The following is a 20,392-nucleotide window of genomic DNA, read 5'->3' as shown; positions in this document are numbered from 1 at the left end:
AAGAAGGAAACAAGAGAAAAAAGGAGCTAACAGAAATCAGGGGCACAGGGGGTTGCATGACGGGCGCTTAGGCCCTTGGAATGGCTGAGGGAGAAGGAAAGTAAATGATGAAAGGGAGAAGACGGTTGTTGGAAAATTTGATGTTTTTATTTAGGGAACTTTAATGAAAAATTTCCAGTACTGTTTATTTTAATAAAAAATTATATTTTTACACTAAAAATTCAATCCTGATACTATTCACTTTACCCTTTATTTTATCCTTATCGTTAAAATTCAAAATTTTCAAATCATTTTCATTAGTTTTCCTCACAGTTTATGCAATATATTTAGCATGTTAAATCTTTGTAATTCTACGAACCCTCTATTGGCAATAATTTGGGCCTTGTGCTTTGGGGCTTTGGATGGGCTTTCCTCGATGGACCTCGTTTCTCATAGTTTTGGTTATTTTGATGATTTGGGCTTAGCCGTATTCTGTTGTTTGTTTTGAGCCGTAGTTCGGTTCGTAAAGCTCATAAACAACTTGACGGCAAGTAATTTGTTCGAAATGTTCATTAGAAAGTGCTTTAAAAATAACTGAAAATGTTTTTTGTGATTTCTTTTTTCTAAAGTCTATCCTCAGTAAAAATTCAAGTAAATTCTGACACTATGTATGTGTTTCTTCCAGGAAGCATTTAAAGTGCTTTTCGAATTCAAAATCAATTCACTAAAAGCGCTTTTAGTAATTTTTAAAGTACTTCCAAACGGATTCGCTAAATTTTAACCAAAAACAAAACTCAAGCCATTGTGTTTGCTTTTCTCCTTTTTAAATTTTTTATCAGCGAGACAACTTATCAATCTAAATACACTTACGTAGCTCGATCTATTTACTCACTCATCATGCCTTGTAATTTTCTTGAGCATTAGTTCCCAGTCAAAGCCAAATTCAACATCAAGTCTTGTATCAATTACAAAACTTAACAAACAGACGAGATTGCCAACACTTTGAACGTTGCAGAAAGCAATATAACAAATTATCAGTTTTTCATGAAAGCGTTGCATTACAACATCATTGAACATTCGAATATTGCAAAATACAATGTCAAACGAGCCCTTCATCGCGTTCACAAGCTCAACTGCACAATGTAACAAAAAGAAAACAGGACAAGAAGAAAAACACGAAGAAGACACCACAAGCACAAAAAACTTGTATTTCCGATGTTTCACCCTTAAGATTAACTATAATGTTTCACCTATTTTCCTGGTTTTTTTTGGTTCCTCGTATCTACAATGAAAGAATTTCTTGTCAATATATGTACATATATATAGATATAGTATTTCCAAGATGCATATAAGTCGTCCATCAACGCACCACCATTCAACATGGAATGGCCAGCTTAATTCTCCAATCTAAAACATGTTAGAGAAGTAGCTCGAAATCTCCAAAAACAAAATAGGCGATCAAGCAAGGAGGAAACAAGCACAAGGTCTGTTTCTTTGCTTTCAGATTTCCATGGAATAGTTGTAACCTACGTCTCCGGATTGCATTGTACCTTCTGTGAATCCCCCCAAACCTAAGTCGGACGGTCCTAGATTGAAGTACCCTTGATCATTTTGGCTGGTATGATTACTCCCCTCCTCTTGCTTCATGAAATCAAAACCGTATTCGTAGTCCAAAGGGGCCTGCTCCATGTGCGGCAGACTCCCGAGCAGCTTGGCGTCTGGAAACTGCAGCTGGTACGACAGATTTGATGGCCCTTCGCTGCTGAGAGTCTCCATGCCCGGCTGACCAACATCAGGTCTCGACACTTGCTCTCGTCCCGAATTGCAAAAGGAAGTATCATCTGAAGGCATCAATAGTTCATTTGCATCAAACATCTCATCCATATCAAACAACTCGCACATTGTGAAGTTCTCAGAACAATCCCCAACAAAACCATCTCCGCCATTCGGATTATGATCCTCAACTCCGTGTTCCGGTTTTACTACGACAGGTTGTTGTTGATTATTGCGAAGATAATCCACGTCAAGGTCCTCACTGACTTCTGGCTTCACCATACCACTGGCTTGCGGGACCGCACCGGACCACGGATACATCCTTGATTCGCCCTCACCATCCTCCTTTTTCACATTAAGGAAAAGCTTGGAATTCTCGTCTCCACAAACCTCAGAGTGACTCGAGGTTGAAGTGGAAGTAGAGCATCCTGGAGTTGCCGCTGCAGAAGACCCTGATGGTGTTGCAACCGAAGAAGTCTCCTGTGAAGACGATGGATGATTATTGACCCCGTGCGGAAGGTTGAGGCGAGCTCCATCTCCATACATGGCCTTTGCAGCCTCATCATAGGCAAGGGCAGCCTCAACGGCAGTGGGAAAAGTACCTAACCAAAGCCTACTTCCCCTGTCCGGCTCCCGAATTTCGGCAACCCACTTGCCCCAAGTCCTTTGCCTCACTCCCCTATAATTGCAACGTGCATTCTCGGGCCCTCCCTTGCCTTTCATACAGCCTTTCTTGGACCCCTTGGCCGGCACTTTACGCTTTTTCCCCTCTTCTTTAGCCGATTCGAGTTGTTTGTTATACTCTTTCCACTTCTCCAGCGTATCAGCGACCGAGTTCCCATCTCGTCTGCTCCGCGTCTTCCTCTTCCTTGAAGAATCCAAGGGCAGATACGGCATGTTAACACCTTGATCATAGGCTCCCATTCCTCTTAGATTACGCACAATCTGCAGTAAACAAGAACCAAATTCCAATTAAGAACTCGGCACAAAAAAATCCACAACCTCGAAAGCAAACAGGTCCCAATCACACAAGTCCCACTCCAAATCACACCGCCTTTTATTAGGGTTTTATATACAGAGAAGTCCCCAAATAAACCAAAACTGAAATGGATTTCTAGCTTTCTTGAGCCCCCAAGTCCGCCGAAAAAACAGCAATTTAGAAAACAGATACGCAATCGTGGTAGATTGGGGAAAAAAGAAAATCCCAAATCCGGAAACCCTAGTTTCAGAAAACCCAATTACTCAACACCCCAAATTTCAATCCCCTATAAAAAAAAAGAACTGGAAACAAACTTCTCCTCCTCCAACAAACTGAAGCTCAAAGGAAACCCAAAATCCAGAAACCTAACAAACACTTAAATCGAGCGAAAAGGAAACGAAATCGAACAGCTCAAAGCTCAACTAACCTCAGAATCTCCCGAGTCGACGATCCCCACTGACAAACTTCCCGATTGACACCGCAGTCTTTGCCTTCCTCGAATCAAAACGACGATTTCAGACGCGATTTAGCGTTTTCCTCCTCCGCTCGACTGCGATTTCTGCGAGTTTGTTCTACTTTTCTTGGCGACTTGTTTTGCGCTTTGCTGCTCTTGAAGCTTCCGAGTTGATCGATTCTAGAATTCTTCTGGATTGCTCGCTGGGACAGATATTTATATCCTTCCTCTAGATATTTCCGATATTTATTTTGTCTGGTGACGTGGCGATTTTCTGGTCGCGTCGTGGCGCTTCGAGGAGGAAACTTACCGGCACGTGTCACCCGAACGTTCGCGAACAAAGCGAGTGACACGTCGCTTTCTTCGTGCCGAAGCAATTCCGCGTCCAATACGACTTTTCTTTCCCAATTTTGTCCGGGCTGAACTTGAAATTTACGATTGTGCCACTGTACGGCTAATGCGTTGCTTGCTTCCTGCGTGCTTCTTCCCTCTTATCCGATGGGAAAAAAAATAATACCTTTGGATTACGATATTTTGTTTCATACACACACATTTTTTACCTGAGCTTAATTGCATCAATAGTTCTTGAGATTTACCTTTATTTTAATTTTAGGTCGTGAATTATATTAATTTTGTTAATCCTTAAACTTAACAATGTACTGCTCTATTAATTTTTCTCATTAACGAATTTTGTGTTTTCGCTGAATGTAGGTGTATATTAGAAACTTTGACTTAAACACTAAAAAAAAAAATGAAAATTTATATATTAATATCTAAAATTTAAGCAAAATGAAACTTGAAATATAGAATACAATATGAAAATGGTTGGACTTTAGTAACTTGCAAATATTAGGCAATGCGATTTTAAAGTTGGTAGGAGATCAAATTGTGGCTGGATTTAAACAACTAACAAATCCCATATTAAACTACGAACTAGAAATTCATATGTATTCAATTTTCGTACAAAATGAAACGTGTTAGTAAAAAAAGAACGACAATACTACATATTGTTTAAGATTAAAACAACTAATACGAGAATTCAAAGACCAAAACTAAACTACAAATAAAGTTAAGAAAAATTGCTACAATTAAGCCTTTTACTTTTTACACATTTAAATTTTATTACTGAACGAATTAAATAACATAAAAACATGAATTGTATAGATAACGCAACCTTCTTTTATGGTTATTACTAAAAGAAGGGAAAAAAAAGCTTGCTATGATGTTTTTAATTTTATCTATTAATTAATTTAACTGGCAAATTGCTGGCCAAGTTCCACTAGAATCTTTAATCAAATACTGTTAAATATATATATTTTTTAGCTTTTAATTTAATTAATTACTGCAGCTTGTTTCTTTCTTTCAAATGACATGTGTTGTTCTTCGACAAATCCATGTGCTGCCATTAAAGGTCATCGAGCAGGCAGAGCCCATTGTTTTGAGTTTTAGTATATCATTCTCACTTCTCACTTAGTATTTAGTTGCTTTATGCTCTTGCATGAACTTACCTTCATATATAATAATTGTTAGAAAGTAATCCTAAAATTATAGAAAATGTTTTTTATAAAAATATTTTTGAAATTAATCTTTAGTAAAAATCAAGTGAATCTTAGATAAGCACATAAAGTGTTTCTTACAAGAAGCATATAAGCGGTGTTTCTTGCATAAAACACTTTAAACACGAGGCAATAGTGTTACATGAAAAAGTATTTCTTTCTAAAAGCGTTTTTTGTCATTTAAAAAAATATTTCCAAACGAGCCAATAGTGTTATATATACTTAGGCTAGGTGTTCTTTAATAAGAAAAGGAAAAAGAAAGAAAAAAAAATCTACATATATATAGGGATGAATTCGTGACACCACTTTTTTTACACAAGTTTTTGTGAGTTATACAAAGATTTGAGATATCATGCTATTCGTGAACTACATAAAGAAGTCTGGCTTTCCTAAGCCTCGATGTGCTATTTGTAATCTTGTCAACCTCAAGGGCTTAACTACGAACACATTTTTTACTGTCACAGGACAAAGCCGAGTCAGTGGGCAATCACATGTCTCCCTCATTTGAACCCGGTCTTATTATTATCAGGGCTACTTAAGGATGAGTACGAGTTTTTACTCACAAAATTTCGCGTCTGTATTTACAAAACTTTATGTTTATAAGCGGAATCGTTCATATTTTTCATCGTTCATATTATTAATTGCTCTATAAAAATTATCTTTACAAAAAATGAATTAAAACTAAAGTTATCAAGTCAATCAATTGTAGTAGACAATTCGTATTGCATTTACCATTCGTTTGACCTATTCTTTATATAATTCGATGACTAAACAATTTTAGTTTAATTGATTTTTGCAAACATGATCTTTGTAGAGTCTGATTAAAAAAAAGTTCTATAAATCAGAAGAATTTTGAGTACGAATTTCTACTCGTGTTTTGAATAGCCAAGTATCATTTTATTATGATGATTGTTATTATCCTGTCTTTCTGGTCGACGTTCAGGACACCGGTCCAGGCTTGCATGCGCACCACGTGTCGCACAATGTATGCAGCAACGTGGCGATTTTAGCTCACTGTGGAAGTGTAGTTTAATTATATCACGCGTGACATGTTCAAATTTGTGTGGTGGAGAATTGAGCACTAAAGGCGATTGGGTCATGGTGTGCGCTGGAGTGTCAACGACAAGATGAGATGGCACCTTGCGCATTCGCTGACGCAGTGGCTTCTCTTTGGATGGCAAATTGAAGGGGGAAAGCAAAAGAAAAATATGTTTAGAACTTTCATGTAATGTAGTCATCACACACTTCACATGCATGGTGGATTGTGACGGAATTCGATTCTTTCCGAGGCAAATTCTCATGATCCTCCTGATCTAATAATACGGACCGTTAAATTTTGATCAAATAACTATAATTATTATAATTTTTAGAGGGACCTTCCTGTTTGTAGCCGTTGAATCAAAATCCAACAACCTTTGTGTTAGTGGGTCAGGAGGATCCCGAGAGTTTAACTTGGAGACGATCCAATTCCAATTCTGACCTTGTTTGGATTGTAATAAATTTGTTTTATAAATAATTGCTTGTCCTGGTGTACTTATTTTCAATTATATTTAATATTTGTTGAGCTACTTTTGTTAATTGTTCGGATGTGTGAAGTATTCTTATTATATTAAATGTTTGGAGATGCTTTTAAAATGATTAAAAACATTTTCGAGGAAATTTTTTGAGTAAATACTAAAAGCGTTTTTGAAAATTCACTTAACTTTTTACTAAGAATGAGTTCCAAAATATTTTCACCAAAAACACTATCAATCATTTTCAAACATTTTCAAACAAGTCATTTAAATAATTTATGTCAATGTTATGCTTTTTTCATTTGTTATATATTTTTGTATACACTTTGAAGAACAAGGCACATGATGTTCTACATAAACTAGCTACATATTTCTTGCTTATTAGTGAAATTTACTGCTCCGTTGAATTTTTTATTTTTAATTTTTTTAACAAATAATATTATCTATACTAAAAGAGATAGGATGGACTAAGCCTTACAAATGAAAAGGAATATCACTAAATCGTAATACTAAGTAGCAGATCATAGTGACCTTAATCACGATATTTGTTGTTCGATTCTCATACCAGAATCAAAAGCAACATGGACCATCAGCAAAAAACTTACACATTGGAAACATCTTATCAACTTGAAACTACCCAAAGTGCAGTATTCTTTTAGCAGAGAATATTCTGACTATACTAAGAGAATACCTCGAAGATTTGGAATCTTATAAGAATTTTGCAACTCGGCAGACTTGAGCATCATGAATTTTGCAACATTAGAAAGGTCTTTTCAACTAACACACAAACTCAATCGCTCTATAGAACACATTGCTCTACGCGAAACCTTCTCACACCCCTGAGAAAAATACTAACTATCGTAACCCTCTCGTCAACACACTTTCAGTTAGATTAACAAGGAGTTGGCAACTGGTGACACATTTAGTTTTGACTAACGCCGCTGGAGCCATAGAATCTGTCGATTGAAAAGTACCTTCAGTTTGGATTAACATCACTACTTCAAACTCGATTGATTACCTATACAAGTCTTAGCCAACAAGGAATTTTTTTTTTCTTTTGCCGTACGAGGTGCTTTGATTCTTTTGCCGAACGAGGCCACCTCATTAGCTTCCCATCAAAGTGAGTGGTTCTATGATCAGTAACTCCCATGTGTACTTCAGAGATCGGCATTCAGATGACCAAACAACATTTACCATAAAGAAACTTATGTCCTTTGTGTATCTTTGTCCCTACAATCTAATTCCGATTCGTTGAACCTATATTTTCACAAATATAGTTGAGGCTGTCGAACCTATTGCAGAATATCCTTAACTCAATGATGAATTGACTAACCTTGTCTTCAAGTTCTAGAACCTTAGGCTGAGAGCGTTTTTATTCCTCTGCCGTATTGCTCAATGCGTAAGTCGGCAAGCATTCGACATCACACCATCACATATATTTTACTTTCCCAACCAAGCTCGGTTGCAAGTTCACACGCCCGCATCCACAAAAATGATGTAATTAGCTCAATAATTGCTCGGCATGCACGCCATGTAGGCGTTGTAATTCCTAAAGTCAACAATATGTGTGTCCTAATTTAAAAAAATGTGCCACCTTTCTTTATATGAAATGAAACTTTTATTGATAACAGTTCAAGATTGTTTCTGTACATTGAGCACAAGAAAAATAAAATCCAGCTCATCAATAAACTAAATTCTAAATACTATCTTTAGCTATAAGCTGAAATTAATCAGCTACGTATAACTTGGCCAACTAGTTTTTCCTGGAGCGTTTGACTTTGAGAATATTTGTCCTTCGTATACATATATAGTCGCTACCTCATCATCTTGCGCTGATTAAAGGACAATTCTACCCTTTACGACGACTCTTTCAGCATAAGAGGACATAAAACAAGGATCACTAAATTACCTGTTCTTGCCTTCTTATGTAAACAACTCATCTGTGCTAAATTCCAATTTATAATACATATTGAGCTTCTCAACCCCGTTTCACATGTCCAACCGCCGGGGACGGCGGTTATCTTACCAAGTCACTTCGTTCTTCTCGGAAAATTTAATAGGGTTTGAACTTCAGATTACGACCGAAACCATGGACAAGATCAAGTTAATAGATACAGGAACGATAACCTCAAAAAATAACTCTCAATACAACGAAATGGGATCAAAAGCTCATTGTCTACCATTTGAACAGAATGCCTCCAAAGGCATTTGGGCAGGAGATAATCCTTTAGATTATCCGTATCCTCTAACTCTGGCGCAAATCATCCTCGTCGTTCTCACCTCTAGACTGCTTTATTGTTTTCTAAGACCCTTGGGACAAACCAGATATGTCTGCAATCTCCTGGTATGTTTTTGTTTTAGTCCTACTTATCGTTTTCGCTAATTTACTCTTCTATGCGGGTGTTGGCCCAGTCCCCGCTTATATCTTTTCTTTTTTTCTATTTATTCTTGTTATTAATGCATTTTTTCAAAGAGGGGACAAGTGGGAGTTTTTTTGGGTGCGGTGGTATTTTTTTTTCTTTTGGGAATAGTTAGTGCCTTGCAGAGTTGCAATCGACAATTGATGAAGAGCTAATTTCAGCTAATTAATCCTTCTTTACTTTCACTATTTTTTTCGTAAGTTTCTTTGGTGACGTGACAATTTAACTGGAACCCTTCTTTCTTTTGATTGCTTTCATTGTTTCAGGCTGGCATTATCTTGGGGCCTTCTCTGTTAGGGTACAACAAGGCATTCAAAGACAAAATACCTTTCGGAGGAAAAGAGGTTCCATTGTTTGAAACAATTGCTCATCTCGGCGTAATATATGTTGGAAATTCAAATCAAAAAAAGGGTGCTACTAGCCATTGTTGAAAATCAATGTCAAAGTTAGGCATTGAAAGTTTGGCAATGTTAGGTATGGTTGAATAAAAATTATTAGGTGCAATTAATGTGTTTTGTGTGGTAATAAATAATCTTAGTTTAATCATTTGGTTTGCTATAAATACCCAAGTTCTCAAGCATTGTAAATCATCCCATCAAAATCCCATTTCTCATTCTCATTTTAAGCTTGTAAGCTATAGAGTTTGTAAACTCTCTTTTCATATATCAAAGTCCAAGTGTTTTATCAAAGCTTGTTGCTTCCCTCCTTTCTCTATTTCTTTCTTTGTCCAATTTTATTTGAGAGTGCAAAGTGAAAGAGGTGTGATAGAGTTTGTAAACTTATCACCCACATATTTTGGTATTGAGTTAGTAAACTGTCAAATACCAACATTTGGTATCAGAGCCAGAATACCATTCTGGCAGGTGCAGCAGTTATGGCGTCCAACTTAGTGCAACTCCAAGTTCCCACATTGAAGAAAGAAAATTATGAAAGATGGTGCATCCAATTCAAAGCATTGTTTGGATCACAGGAGCTATGGGAAGTTGTCAGTAGTGGGTATGTTGTACCCACTGCCGAGCAAGAAGCCGTATATACTGCGGATCAAAGGAACACTCTCAAGGACTTACGAAAGAAGGACCAAAAGGCGCTGTATCTTCTATACCAGGGTTTGGAAGATTCAACGTTCGAGAAGGTTGCAGAAGCAACAACGAGCAAGCAAGTATGGGATACACTCAGTACAATCTACAAAGGAGTAGATCGAGTCAAGAAAGTGAGGTTACAATCACTTCGAGCAGATTTTGAAACTGCTCATATGAATGAAGGGGAGAGCATCTCCGACTATCACTCAAGGCTCATTGTGATAGTAAATCAGATGAGGAGAAATGGCGAGAGACTCGATGAAGTACGAGTTGTGGAGAAGATACTCCGGTCACTCACATCTAAGTTTGAGCATGTGGTGACTGCCATTGAGGAATCCAAGGATTTGGAGGTGATGAGCGCAGAAGAGCTACTAGGATCCCTCCTAGTTCACGAGCAACGCATTCAGAAGAATGCAAGCCCCACAACGCTAGAGCAAGCTTTGGAGTCAAAGTTGAATATTGACAAACCAAATAAAGGTCGTGGGCAGTGGAACTCACGTCGTGGGAGCTCATCCAACCGTAGCCGAGGACGAGCCCGAGGAAGAGGTCGAGGCTATGCACAAAATCAAGGTCAGTCTCAGGAGTGGAGATCTACTCGAGGAAAGGCGCATATCCAGTGTCACAACTGTAAGCAATATGGACATTATGCCAATGAATGTTCACATAAAAATGGTGAGCATGTCAACATGGCAGAATCAAGTGGAAATACTGATGAAGAACTTACAGTCTTACTAGCACACCATGATTCCAGTAGCCAACAAGATGTTTGGTATTTGGACTCTGGTGCAAGTAATCACATGTGTGGAAAGAAGGAGTTTTTTGCCGAACTCAAAGAAGGGGCCTATGGATCTGTAAGTCTTGGTGACTCCTCAAAGTTGCCAGTTGAAGGCAAAGGGAAGATCAAGATCATCCAGAAGGATGGAAGAGAAGAATACATCTCCGATACCTACTACATACCAGGTATGAAGAGCAACATTCTGAGCATTGGTCAACTGCTCCAGAAAGGGTACATTATACATATGGAGAACATGCTTCTCACTCTCAGGAATGCAAGGAGAAAGCTTATTGCACGTGTTCGAATGTCAAAGAACCGGATGTTTCCGTTGAATTTGAACACAAAGATTGGAAGCTGCAACATCGGTGTAATGGAAGATGAGTCATGGAAATGGCATCTTCGATTTGGCCATCTTAATTTCAATGGCCTAAAGTTGCTGTCAAGTGGAGGAATGGTTCGTGGTCTACCCCAGATTGAAGCCACACGCCAAGTATGTGAAGGTTGTGTGCTTGGCAAGCAAGCACGACTATCGTTCCCTGTTGGTGATACATGGAGAGCAAAGGCACCACTGCAGTTGGTGCACACAGATATATGTGGTCCCTTGGATCCCATGTCTTATGGAGGTAATAAGTATTTTATTACCTTCATTGATGATTTCAGTAGAAAGACTTGGGTCTATTTTCTCAAGGAGAAGTCAGCTGCCCTAAAAATTTTCAAGGAGTTCAAGGCACTCACAGAGGCAGAAAGTAACCACAAGCTTGTGGCTGTGAGATCAGATAGAGGTGGAGAGTACACCTCCAATGCTTTCCAAGCATACTGCAAGGAGCAAGGAATTAGGCATCAACTTACTGCTGCCTATACCCCACAGCAAAATGGGATAGCCGAAAGAAAGAATCGAACCATCCTTGACATGACAAGGTCCATGCTTAAGGAGAAGAATTTGCCAAAAGAGTTATGGGCAGAAGCTGTAGCTTGTTCGATTTATTTGTTGAATCGATGTCCAACAAAGAGTGTCAAGAGGATGACACCACAAGAGGCTTGGAGTGGATACAAGCCGAATGTTACACACCTAAGAATTTTTGGGTGTGTTGCATATGCTCAAGTTCCAGAAGCCAAGAGGAGGAAACTTGATGATAGAGGTGAGAAGTGTGTGTTTGTGGGCTATAGTGAAGAGTCCAAGGCATACAAGCTCTACAACCCACTAACTGGCAAACTAGTGGTTAGTAGAGATGTCATCTTCAGTGAGGAAGAGACATGGACGTGGAACAACAAAGAAGTCAGTAAAGAGAAGATCGTCTCCACTGATTTTGAAGAACCAGAAGTTGTACCACCGATTGAGCAACAGCCTGCTCAAACAATCACAACAACTCCAGTGCACAGAATTGCAAGGAGTGGTCCTACATCTAGTGAGGAAAGCAGCTCCTCAACTCCAGTGAGGTTAAGGAATCTCACAGAGATTTATGGACAAGAAGAAGAAGAAGAAACCAACCTTTTCTGCTTGTATGCAGACCACGAGCCTTTCTCATTCAATGAAGCTGTGGAAGAAGATTGTTGGAAGAAAGCCATGGAAGAAGAGATCCATGCCATCGAGAAGAATGACACTTGGGAGCTGACAAAGCTCCCACCAAATCAGAAGGCTATTGGTGTCAAGTGGGTTTACAAGATCAAACGCACTGCAGATGGGAGTGTGGATCGATACAAATCAAGGCTTGTAGCAAAGGGCTACAAACAGAAGTATGGAGTGGACTATGATGAAGTCTATGCTCCAGTTGTGAGACTTGACACGGTAAGATTGCTAATCTCTCTTGCCGCACATCATAAATGGAAAATTTATCAACTAGATGTCAAGTCAGCCTTCCTTAATGGAGTACTTGAGGAAGAAGTGTACGTGGAACAACCGGAAGGCTTCCAAGTACAAGGAGAAGAAGATAAGGTGTATCGTTTGAAGAAGGCTTTGTACGGCCTCAAGCAAGCACCACGAGCTTGGAACTCAAGGATCGACAACTACCTTCACCAAAATGGATTTCAGAAATGTCCATACGAGCATTCAGTTTACATGAAGAATGGTGAAAAAGGGGAGTTCTTAATTATTTGTCTCTATGTAGATGATTTATTGTTTACAGGAAACAATGAGGCAATGTTCCATGAGTTCAAGCAATCCATGTTCAGTGAATTCGAGATGACTGACAATGGATTAATGTCATACTTTCTTGGCATAGAAGTGAAGCAAGAAAGTGATGGTATCTACATCTCTCAACAAAGGTACATGAAAGACATATTGAAGAAGTTCAATATGGACAAGTGCAACACTGTCAATACCCCAGTCGCAACTGGATTGAAGCTGTCCAAAGGAGGAGAGGGTGAGTTTGTAAACTCAACAATGTACAAAAGCCTCGTTGGAAGCCTAAGGTACCTTACAATCACAAGACCTGATATAGTTTATGGTGTTGGACTCGTGAGTCGATACATGGAAACACCAAGGGAGTCTCATTGGCTGGCCGCCAAGAGAATTTTGAGGTACATAAGAGGTACTCTAAACTATGGTCTATTTTATAATTTTGGTGAAGATGCAAAATTATTTGGTTATTCAGATAGTGATTGGGGAGGTGACCAAGATGAAAGGAAAAGCACAACTGGTTATGTATTTTTTCTAGGATCAACAGCTTTCTCATGGACTTCAAAGAAGCAATCAATTGTTGCTTTGTCATCATGTGAAGCCGAGTATGTTGCTGTAGCCTCAACCGTGTGTGAGGCAATTTGGTTAAGAAATCTGTTGAAGTCAGTGTGTCATCCACAAGTGGAATCGACTGTGATTCACGTAGATAACATGTCTGCAATCAAACTTGCAAAGAATCCTGTACAACATGGAAGGAGCAAGCACATTGATACCAGGTTCCATTTTCTAAGGGACCATGTGAAGCAAAAGACAATTGAACTTGTCTACTGTCACACCAAGGAACAAGTGGCAGACATCTTCACAAAGCCATTGCCAATTGAAACATTCCGGCTACTGCGTGAAATGCTAGGAATGAAGGCGTTTTGATTTGAGGAGGTGTGTTGGAAATTCAAATCAAAAAAAGGGTGCTACTAGCCATTGTTGAAAATCAATGTCAAAGTTAGGCATTGAAAGTTTGGCAATGTTAGGTATGGTTGAATAAAAATTATTAGGTGCAATTAATGTGTTTTGTGTGGTAATAAATAATCTTAGTTTAATCATTTGGTTTGCTATAAATACCCAAGTTCTCAAGCATTGTAAATCATCCCATCAAAATCCCATTTCTCATTCTCATTTTAAGCTTGTAAGCTATAGAGTTTGTAAACTCTCTTTTCATATATCAAAGTCCAAGTGTTTTATCAAAGCTTGTTGCTTCCCTCCTTTCTCTATTTCTTTCTTTGTCCAATTTTATTTGAGAGTGCAAAGTGAAAGAGGTGTGATAGAGTTTGTAAACTTATCACCCACATATTTTGGTATTGAGTTAGTAAACTGTCAAATACCAACAATATACTCCATATTCCTAGCCATGGTAAAATTTGATGTAAACATGGTCAAAAGGATGGCAAAGAAAACCTGGAAGATTGCTCTAGTGACATTTCTCTTTCCATCAGCAATCACCTCAAGCACTGTTTTCACGATAGGCCGAACCATTCCTGGACTCAAAGGAGGAAAATTTTTCCTTTTCTTCGTTTCCATTTCTTTGTCATTCACTTATTTTCCAGTCGTACTTGAGGCCTTGGATGAACTCAACCTTATGACTTCGGAGTTGGGACAACTTACCATGTCCTCCGCGGCCATGAATGAAATAGTCCAGTGGAACTTCGCAGCAGCGCATCTTATGCACGCTCAGAAAACTATAAATGATGGATTTAAGACTTGTGCTTGCTTATTGGGGATGATATTCTTCACTATTTTCGTCATACGGCTAGTTGTAAAATTGATCATCAAAGTTACTCCACAAGGAAAAGAAGTCAAGGAAAGTTATGTCATTGCACTACAGCTTGGGGTTCTAGTTATGTCATTCATCTCTGATATCATAGGCATGAGGTCTACCTATGGTCCTTTACTACTGGGGTTAGTCATTCCAAATGGACCGCCTCTTGGTTCAGCAATCGTACACAAGACTGAATACGTGGTCTCTGAATTTCTTCTTCCATTGTTCTTTTTCCGCATTGGCTTTGACATTAATGTCTACTCCGTTGAAGATTGGACGAGTTTTACCAAACTTCAGCTTCTGATTGTTGTGTCATATGTTGCAAAGATCGTGGGGGTTACAGTGATTGCATGGTGCTGCAAAATCAGATTCAAGAATAGTATCTTGCTGAGTTTAATGATGAGTACAAAGGGTATAATCGAGCTTATCGTTTATACTCATTGGCGGGAATTAAAGGTAATTAATAATGAGTGCTACCATTTATACCTCATTTAACGACATATAATGCTTGCATTCACTCCACATATTCACCCCTTGCGAATAATATATCTTTATCATCCAAACTTCCTAACGGGAATTGTTCGACTTCTTAATATGTATTTGGAGATCATTCTTACAAAAAATTATTTGAATCTTAGATCGTTGGGGGTTGTAGTTAGCGAGACTCGATTCTAGGCCTTTGCCTAGCGAAGAAAACGATCCTTACCAACTCAATCAATTGGTTGGTGTATTGGTGATATTATTGTTTATAATAGTCCTCTTTAACCCTTCATTAAACGACTAATTCGGGTCCCAAATTTTTATTAATTGCAGGCCATAGATGACCAATGTTTTACCCAACTGGTGTTGTCTTCTCTTGGGATTACCATGATTGTAACACCATTGGTACGATACTTATACAAACCTTTCGGAGCATCCAAATCCATACTTCCCCGATTCAGAAACATCCAGTCAATGCCAAGCAACAAGTCTGAAATGTTTCGCCTTCTATGTTGCGTCCAAAATGAAGAAAGTGTCCCCAATATCATAACCCTCCTCGAAGCCTCAAACCCGACAGAATCAAGCCCCATTTGCGCCTACATTGTTCACGCAGTCGAGCTCATTGGTTGTGCTGCACAACTATTACTCCCTTGCCATAGTAATGACAAGAGGAACAAATTGTGCTCCAAAAACACAACCACTCATCAAATAATGAGAGCCTTCGACAAGTACTCAAAAACTGCCGGTGGATCAGTCATAAGCCAACCTTACACTATGATCTCGCCATTTAAATGCATGCATGAGACCCTTTTCCGTCTAGCTGATAACAAGTTTGTGCCGTTGATCATCATACCGTTTCATGAAAACTACCAGGGTATTGTTGGCCCAAGTATGACCGCTGGCATACGCCAATTCAACGCCAATGTGCAATCATACTCACCGTGTACGGTGGGGATCCTAGTCGACAAAGGCTTGTCCTGTCGGATGAGCTTGCCCCACTTCTCTTTCAACGTGGCTGTGTTTTTCGTTGGGGGGGCAGACGACCGCGAGGTCTTAGCCTACGCGGAACGCATGTCTTGCAACCCCAATGTTGGCATCACGGTGTTCAGGATAACACTTCAGAGTACATCAAAAGAAGGGAAAGAAGCCGAGCTGCAGGAGGCAAAGCTGGATGAAGCGTTGGTGAACGAGTTTAGGCTAAAAAACATGAGGAATCATATGTTGTTATGGCGGGAAATTGAAGTGCATGACGGAGTACAACTTATGGATGCGGTTATGAACTCGCAGGGGGAATATAACCTCGTCATGGTGGGGAGACGGCATTCAGATATGACATTGAGGGACGAAGAAATGGCAGCGTTTGTCGAGAATGCAGAGTTGGGAGTGATCGGCGACATTGTTGCTTCCTCGGATTTTTGTGGTGGGACGGTAAATGTGTTGGTGATACAAGAAAGCATAGAATTAGGGTTTGGAGCATTTCGAAGTGTGTCCAGAAAAGAGTCGGAAAGTAGACTAAGTTCGACGGGCACTAAACCTTTGTTACCCTAAAATAGAGGAAGTTGTTTTTTCTGGAATTGTATGCTGCAATTTCGCCAATATACGGTTGAGGCCACCAACGTTCGCATTGAAGCGGAATTGCCGGCAGATATGATTCTGTACTCTTTCTTTTTTGAAGATATTGCTGATACGAGTTATGTTAATTGATCGAGGCATTGAAATTGCTTTCAGTAATATCTTTTTTTTCCTAGTTAGAAGGTGCAACTTTGGAGATTAGAAATTGTTGCTATTTGCTTCTTTTTGTATAGGATGATGACTTGGTTTTAATTGTAGCTTGTTTTCTTTTTTCCCATTATTCCTTTTTCCTTCTCCATTATTTTGTAATTAAATTTCCAGATTTATGGCCTTTCTTGTGGCAGAGATCTGTATAGTGGTGCGGGACATGTTCTTCTTATAATTTTAACCAAATCTTTAGTCTGGTAAATCTACAGGGGGAACGTGTCAATCTTTGACTTTTCAAAGACTTTATATTGGACTATAGCCTGGCAAAAAATAAACTTAATTTACATTTTATAATTTTAAAGAATAAAAAAATGATTAGTAATTACTGATGTGAGGTTGTTTTGTTTTGATTATTTTACTATTTTCCCTTACCCATATTAATGTTAACACTCAAAATTTACTGGTCAAACTCAGGTGCAGGTGAGTTGAAACTCACTAATCTCAAAGTTAATTTAAAAGATATTATAAAAAATAATAGTAAGATACTAAGATGAACACAAAGATCCATATTGGTTCACCATAAACAAGCTACGTCCACTATAAATTGTATATATATTTGCTTGAGATTACAAAATACTATTTGAGATGGCTCAAAAACAGCTCATGGAGAAGACCAAGACCCGTAGGTCTCCACCCAATTAGCATCTCTCTTTTCTTTGCTCTCTCTTAGGCAAAAGGCCCACCTTCCTACGAAAGGTCAAATGAGTGGCCTCAGATAAAAGGAATATCTAGTCTTGATCAACGTGCATTCATGTAGTGGTTGTCCGTAGGGCATTCAGGGAGGTGGCCGACTGTGTAGCACTCTACCTAGCATTGCATTGTAGCCCTAAGCCTAACATTGCTCTGGTGGCCCTGGTAAAGCATCCTAGAATGGTGGTCTTATTAGAACACTCTCGAATGGTGGAACATCTTGGTCTAGTGGTCTAATTAGAGCATCCTCTGGTGATCTCGGTAAGGAAGTGGCCTCGGTAGAACATCCTGGTCCGCCCATCACTTTGCCTAGCACTGCATGCCTAGCACTTCATAGATGGTCTATCATGTGCCAATGAGTTGTATTCTCTTAACTCCTAAGGTCTTGGTGATCCCTTCTTCCTATGGGCCTTGATCTTCTCTTCTTTCTATAGGCCTTGGTCTGGCCTTTTCTTAGACTTGCATTGTTTCGAGGGGCTGGAAAGAACCCTGCATGACACGCCTCGATCTTGGTGTTCGAAGGACATCGAGATGGCCACGTGCTGGCCGACACACAAAGGTGACGCAAGCCATTTGATGAATGCGTATGCTCTGAACATGTTATGCATTATCACTTTTATTTTGTTGACAGTTGAACTTATTATATTATTTTGTTAAGGTTGTATTTGAATATTACATTGCGTAGTTATGCGCGAAATTTATATGCATGTTTTCACATGTTCTCAGCATATGCATTCATCAAATGACTTGCATCACCCTTGGGTGTCACCCAGCACGTGGCCATCCCGATGTCCAAATAGTAAAATCATGCAATTTGGAAGGGGTCCACTCACTGATACTCTGTCACCGAAGAGCCGTTCAAACTAGGTAGGACAGAAACGCCACTAACAAATGCACCTAAGCACATAAAGGGATCAATTAATAAAACTATACTAAAACGATCGAATTTCGGGAAACAGACGTCATAAGCGGATTCAGGACATCGAAAAACATGATTTTATGGATACAATTTATGAAACGTTTAAAAATGCCCTGATACGCTATATGAAAATCCTACGGGACCTCTGAACTCTTTTCACCTTTTGATTATTTTCTTGCTTTATTTAAGTAGTACTCGTCATCATGAAAACGTGAGCATAAACGTGATGTAATTCGGACATGTAAAGAATGTTTGTGCACGTTTCAAGGCAAGAGACAATATGATAATTTTGCATCCTTAGAATCCACAACTTGTTTTTCAAGACAGCAGTGAGATATCAGTATTACAAGCTGTGGTACTGTAGATTTGCTCTTGTTGGACTTGTTAAACAAGTGAGCAAGTGGTCCATTAATTTTTCACTATTTTCTATTTGGGCCTAGTGCCAATTAATTGAAAAATGCGACTTGATTTAGTAAAAGAATGAAACATGTAGTTAGAAAAAAACTAAACTTAATGGTGCGAAGAATGCGACTTCACTCACCAGTTACCCATGTGTAACTTCACTCACCACTTAAGTTTAATATTTATAAACAAACATAAATGGGCAAATAACTAGCAACCATGCCACCGACACCGGTCACCGTCCACCAACAACCACGCCGCGACCAAAACGACCACTTCTGCCGATGCCAAATGGAAGCTCTCTCGTGCTGTCACCCACGGAATCACGAACTAGTTGTAACATCAGATTTATATTATTGAGATCGATTTTGATTCCATTTGGGTCGTTGAATTATGGGTATCTACCCGTGTCAAACTGAATGGCGAGCAAGGGGGCTACGAACAGAACAATGGCATTTGTGAAGAGGCCGAAGTATTGTTTCGTCAGGGCATTAAATAAATGGACCTAAGATAGAGGAAAAGCCCAAAACATTCCCATTGTTATAAAAGTTGTGAGTTTGAACGCCTACATGGTTTAGTCAAAAATTAAAAACGTAAGGATGACTACAATGATGGTGTTGTCAAATTTGTTATTGTTGGATGACATAATTTTCAACTTGTATAGCATGGTTTTCAACATGTCTTAAATTGCCTTGTGAACTTATGCACGTAAAAGGCTTAAACAAACTAAACATAAGCAAATTACAGATCATGCACATTCATCAGCTTAAACAAACTCCAACATGCATGGATGTTAACTTTCTTAATATAAATAAAAAATAGAAAGCTGTTCCGACAACGTAATTAACCAACTCTCTTAATTTAGTTGCACCTCGTCACCTTGTACCACGAGACTGAAAACTATTATATACCCTCTATAACGATTAACGACTTTCTTACAGCAGAAGGGCGCGCCATAACCGCCAAAAACTACCAAATCACGTTTCGTACGTTGCCCTACTATTTCTTACTTCAACGCCTCATGCCAAAGACCACTAAACGGTAATTGAGACACAACTGCCAATTATTCCAGTACTGCATGAGATTTCTCAACTTGAATTCTACCGGCTGTGGGTGCTCGTTCTAGTCTTCTTAACGGCTGCTGACAACCACCCTTTCCGATGATTTCCGTGAATATTACTGAGATGGCGGCATGGGATCGATAGTTGTTGCATCTGTGATCCATTGGGAGGTACAAAGTAGCTACAATGAACAATGTCACACAAACAATTGGACTATTGCCGGAGGAATATTGTATACCATATCAGCCCGTTGACAACAAAGGCATTTGGTTTGGATATAATCCCTTAGGCGATCCATTCGCTCTAACCTTAGCCATAATCATCAAATTTGTTCTTATTTCTCGATTTCTCTATTATTTTCTCAAACCATTGGGACAAACCAAATTTGTCTGCAATCTCCTGGTACGTTTTCCCAGTTGTTGATCATGAGATTTGAACTTTGTATGGTCATGGTCACACACACACACACACACACACATTGTTTCTAATAAAGTTTGCTTGTTTTTCTAGAGTGGCATTATCTTGGGGTCCTCCCTTTTGGGGGGCAAAAGGCCATTCGAGGACAAACTGTTCGCAGCCAAAGTGAACCCACTTTTTGACACA

The 20,392-nt window shown here is 39.0% G+C and overlaps 2 protein-coding genes across 2 annotated transcripts; one reads left to right on the top strand and one right to left on the bottom strand.

Moving 5' to 3' along the window:
* Positions 1 to 1,279: 1,279 nt before the first annotated feature.
* LOC103958655 (dehydration-responsive element-binding protein 2A) lies at positions 1,280 to 3,388 on the bottom strand. Its single transcript, XM_009370949.2, has 2 exons — positions 3,159 to 3,388; positions 1,280 to 2,697 (listed from the first exon to the last, which is right to left on the bottom strand). Exon 2 carries the CDS (start codon positions 2,674 to 2,676, stop codon positions 1,480 to 1,482), a length of 1,197 nt encoding a protein of 398 aa, XP_009369224.2. The 5' UTR covers positions 2,677 to 2,697; positions 3,159 to 3,388; the 3' UTR covers positions 1,280 to 1,479.
* Positions 3,389 to 14,071: 10,683 nt separating this feature from the next.
* Positions 14,072 to 16,898, top strand: LOC125468702 (cation/H(+) antiporter 15-like). The gene is made up of 2 exons (XM_048564935.1): positions 14,072 to 14,914; positions 15,272 to 16,898. The coding sequence occupies exons 1-2, from the start codon at positions 14,072 to 14,074 to the stop codon at positions 16,484 to 16,486; spliced, it is 2,058 nt and encodes a 685-aa protein (XP_048420892.1). The 3' UTR covers positions 16,487 to 16,898.
* The last annotated feature ends 3,494 nt before the right edge of the window (positions 16,899 to 20,392 follow it).

Source organism: the organism of the source record quoted next, unplaced genomic scaffold (genome assembly GCF_019419815.1).
Source record: "Pyrus x bretschneideri cultivar Hongxiangsu unplaced genomic scaffold, Pyrus_bretschneideri_v1 Contig4, whole genome shotgun sequence".
NCBI classification, from domain to species: Eukaryota; Viridiplantae; Streptophyta; class Magnoliopsida; order Rosales; family Rosaceae; genus Pyrus; species Pyrus x bretschneideri.
This window is presented reverse-complemented; position numbering and strand designations above follow the sequence as displayed.

Bases quoted from the DNA above. Each gene is read 5' to 3' on its own strand.
- LOC103958655 (XM_009370949.2), bottom strand. From the start codon at position 2,676: ATGGGAGCCTATGATCAAGGTGTTAACATGCCGTATCTGCCCTTGGAT.
- LOC125468702 (XM_048564935.1), top strand. From the start codon at position 14,072: ATGGTCAAAAGGATGGCAAAGAAAACCTGGAAGATTGCTCTAGTGACA. The intron at 14,915-15,271 runs GTAATTAATAAT...TATTAATTGCAG, and splicing joins CTCATTGGCGGGAATTAAAG to GCCATAGATGACCAATGTTT.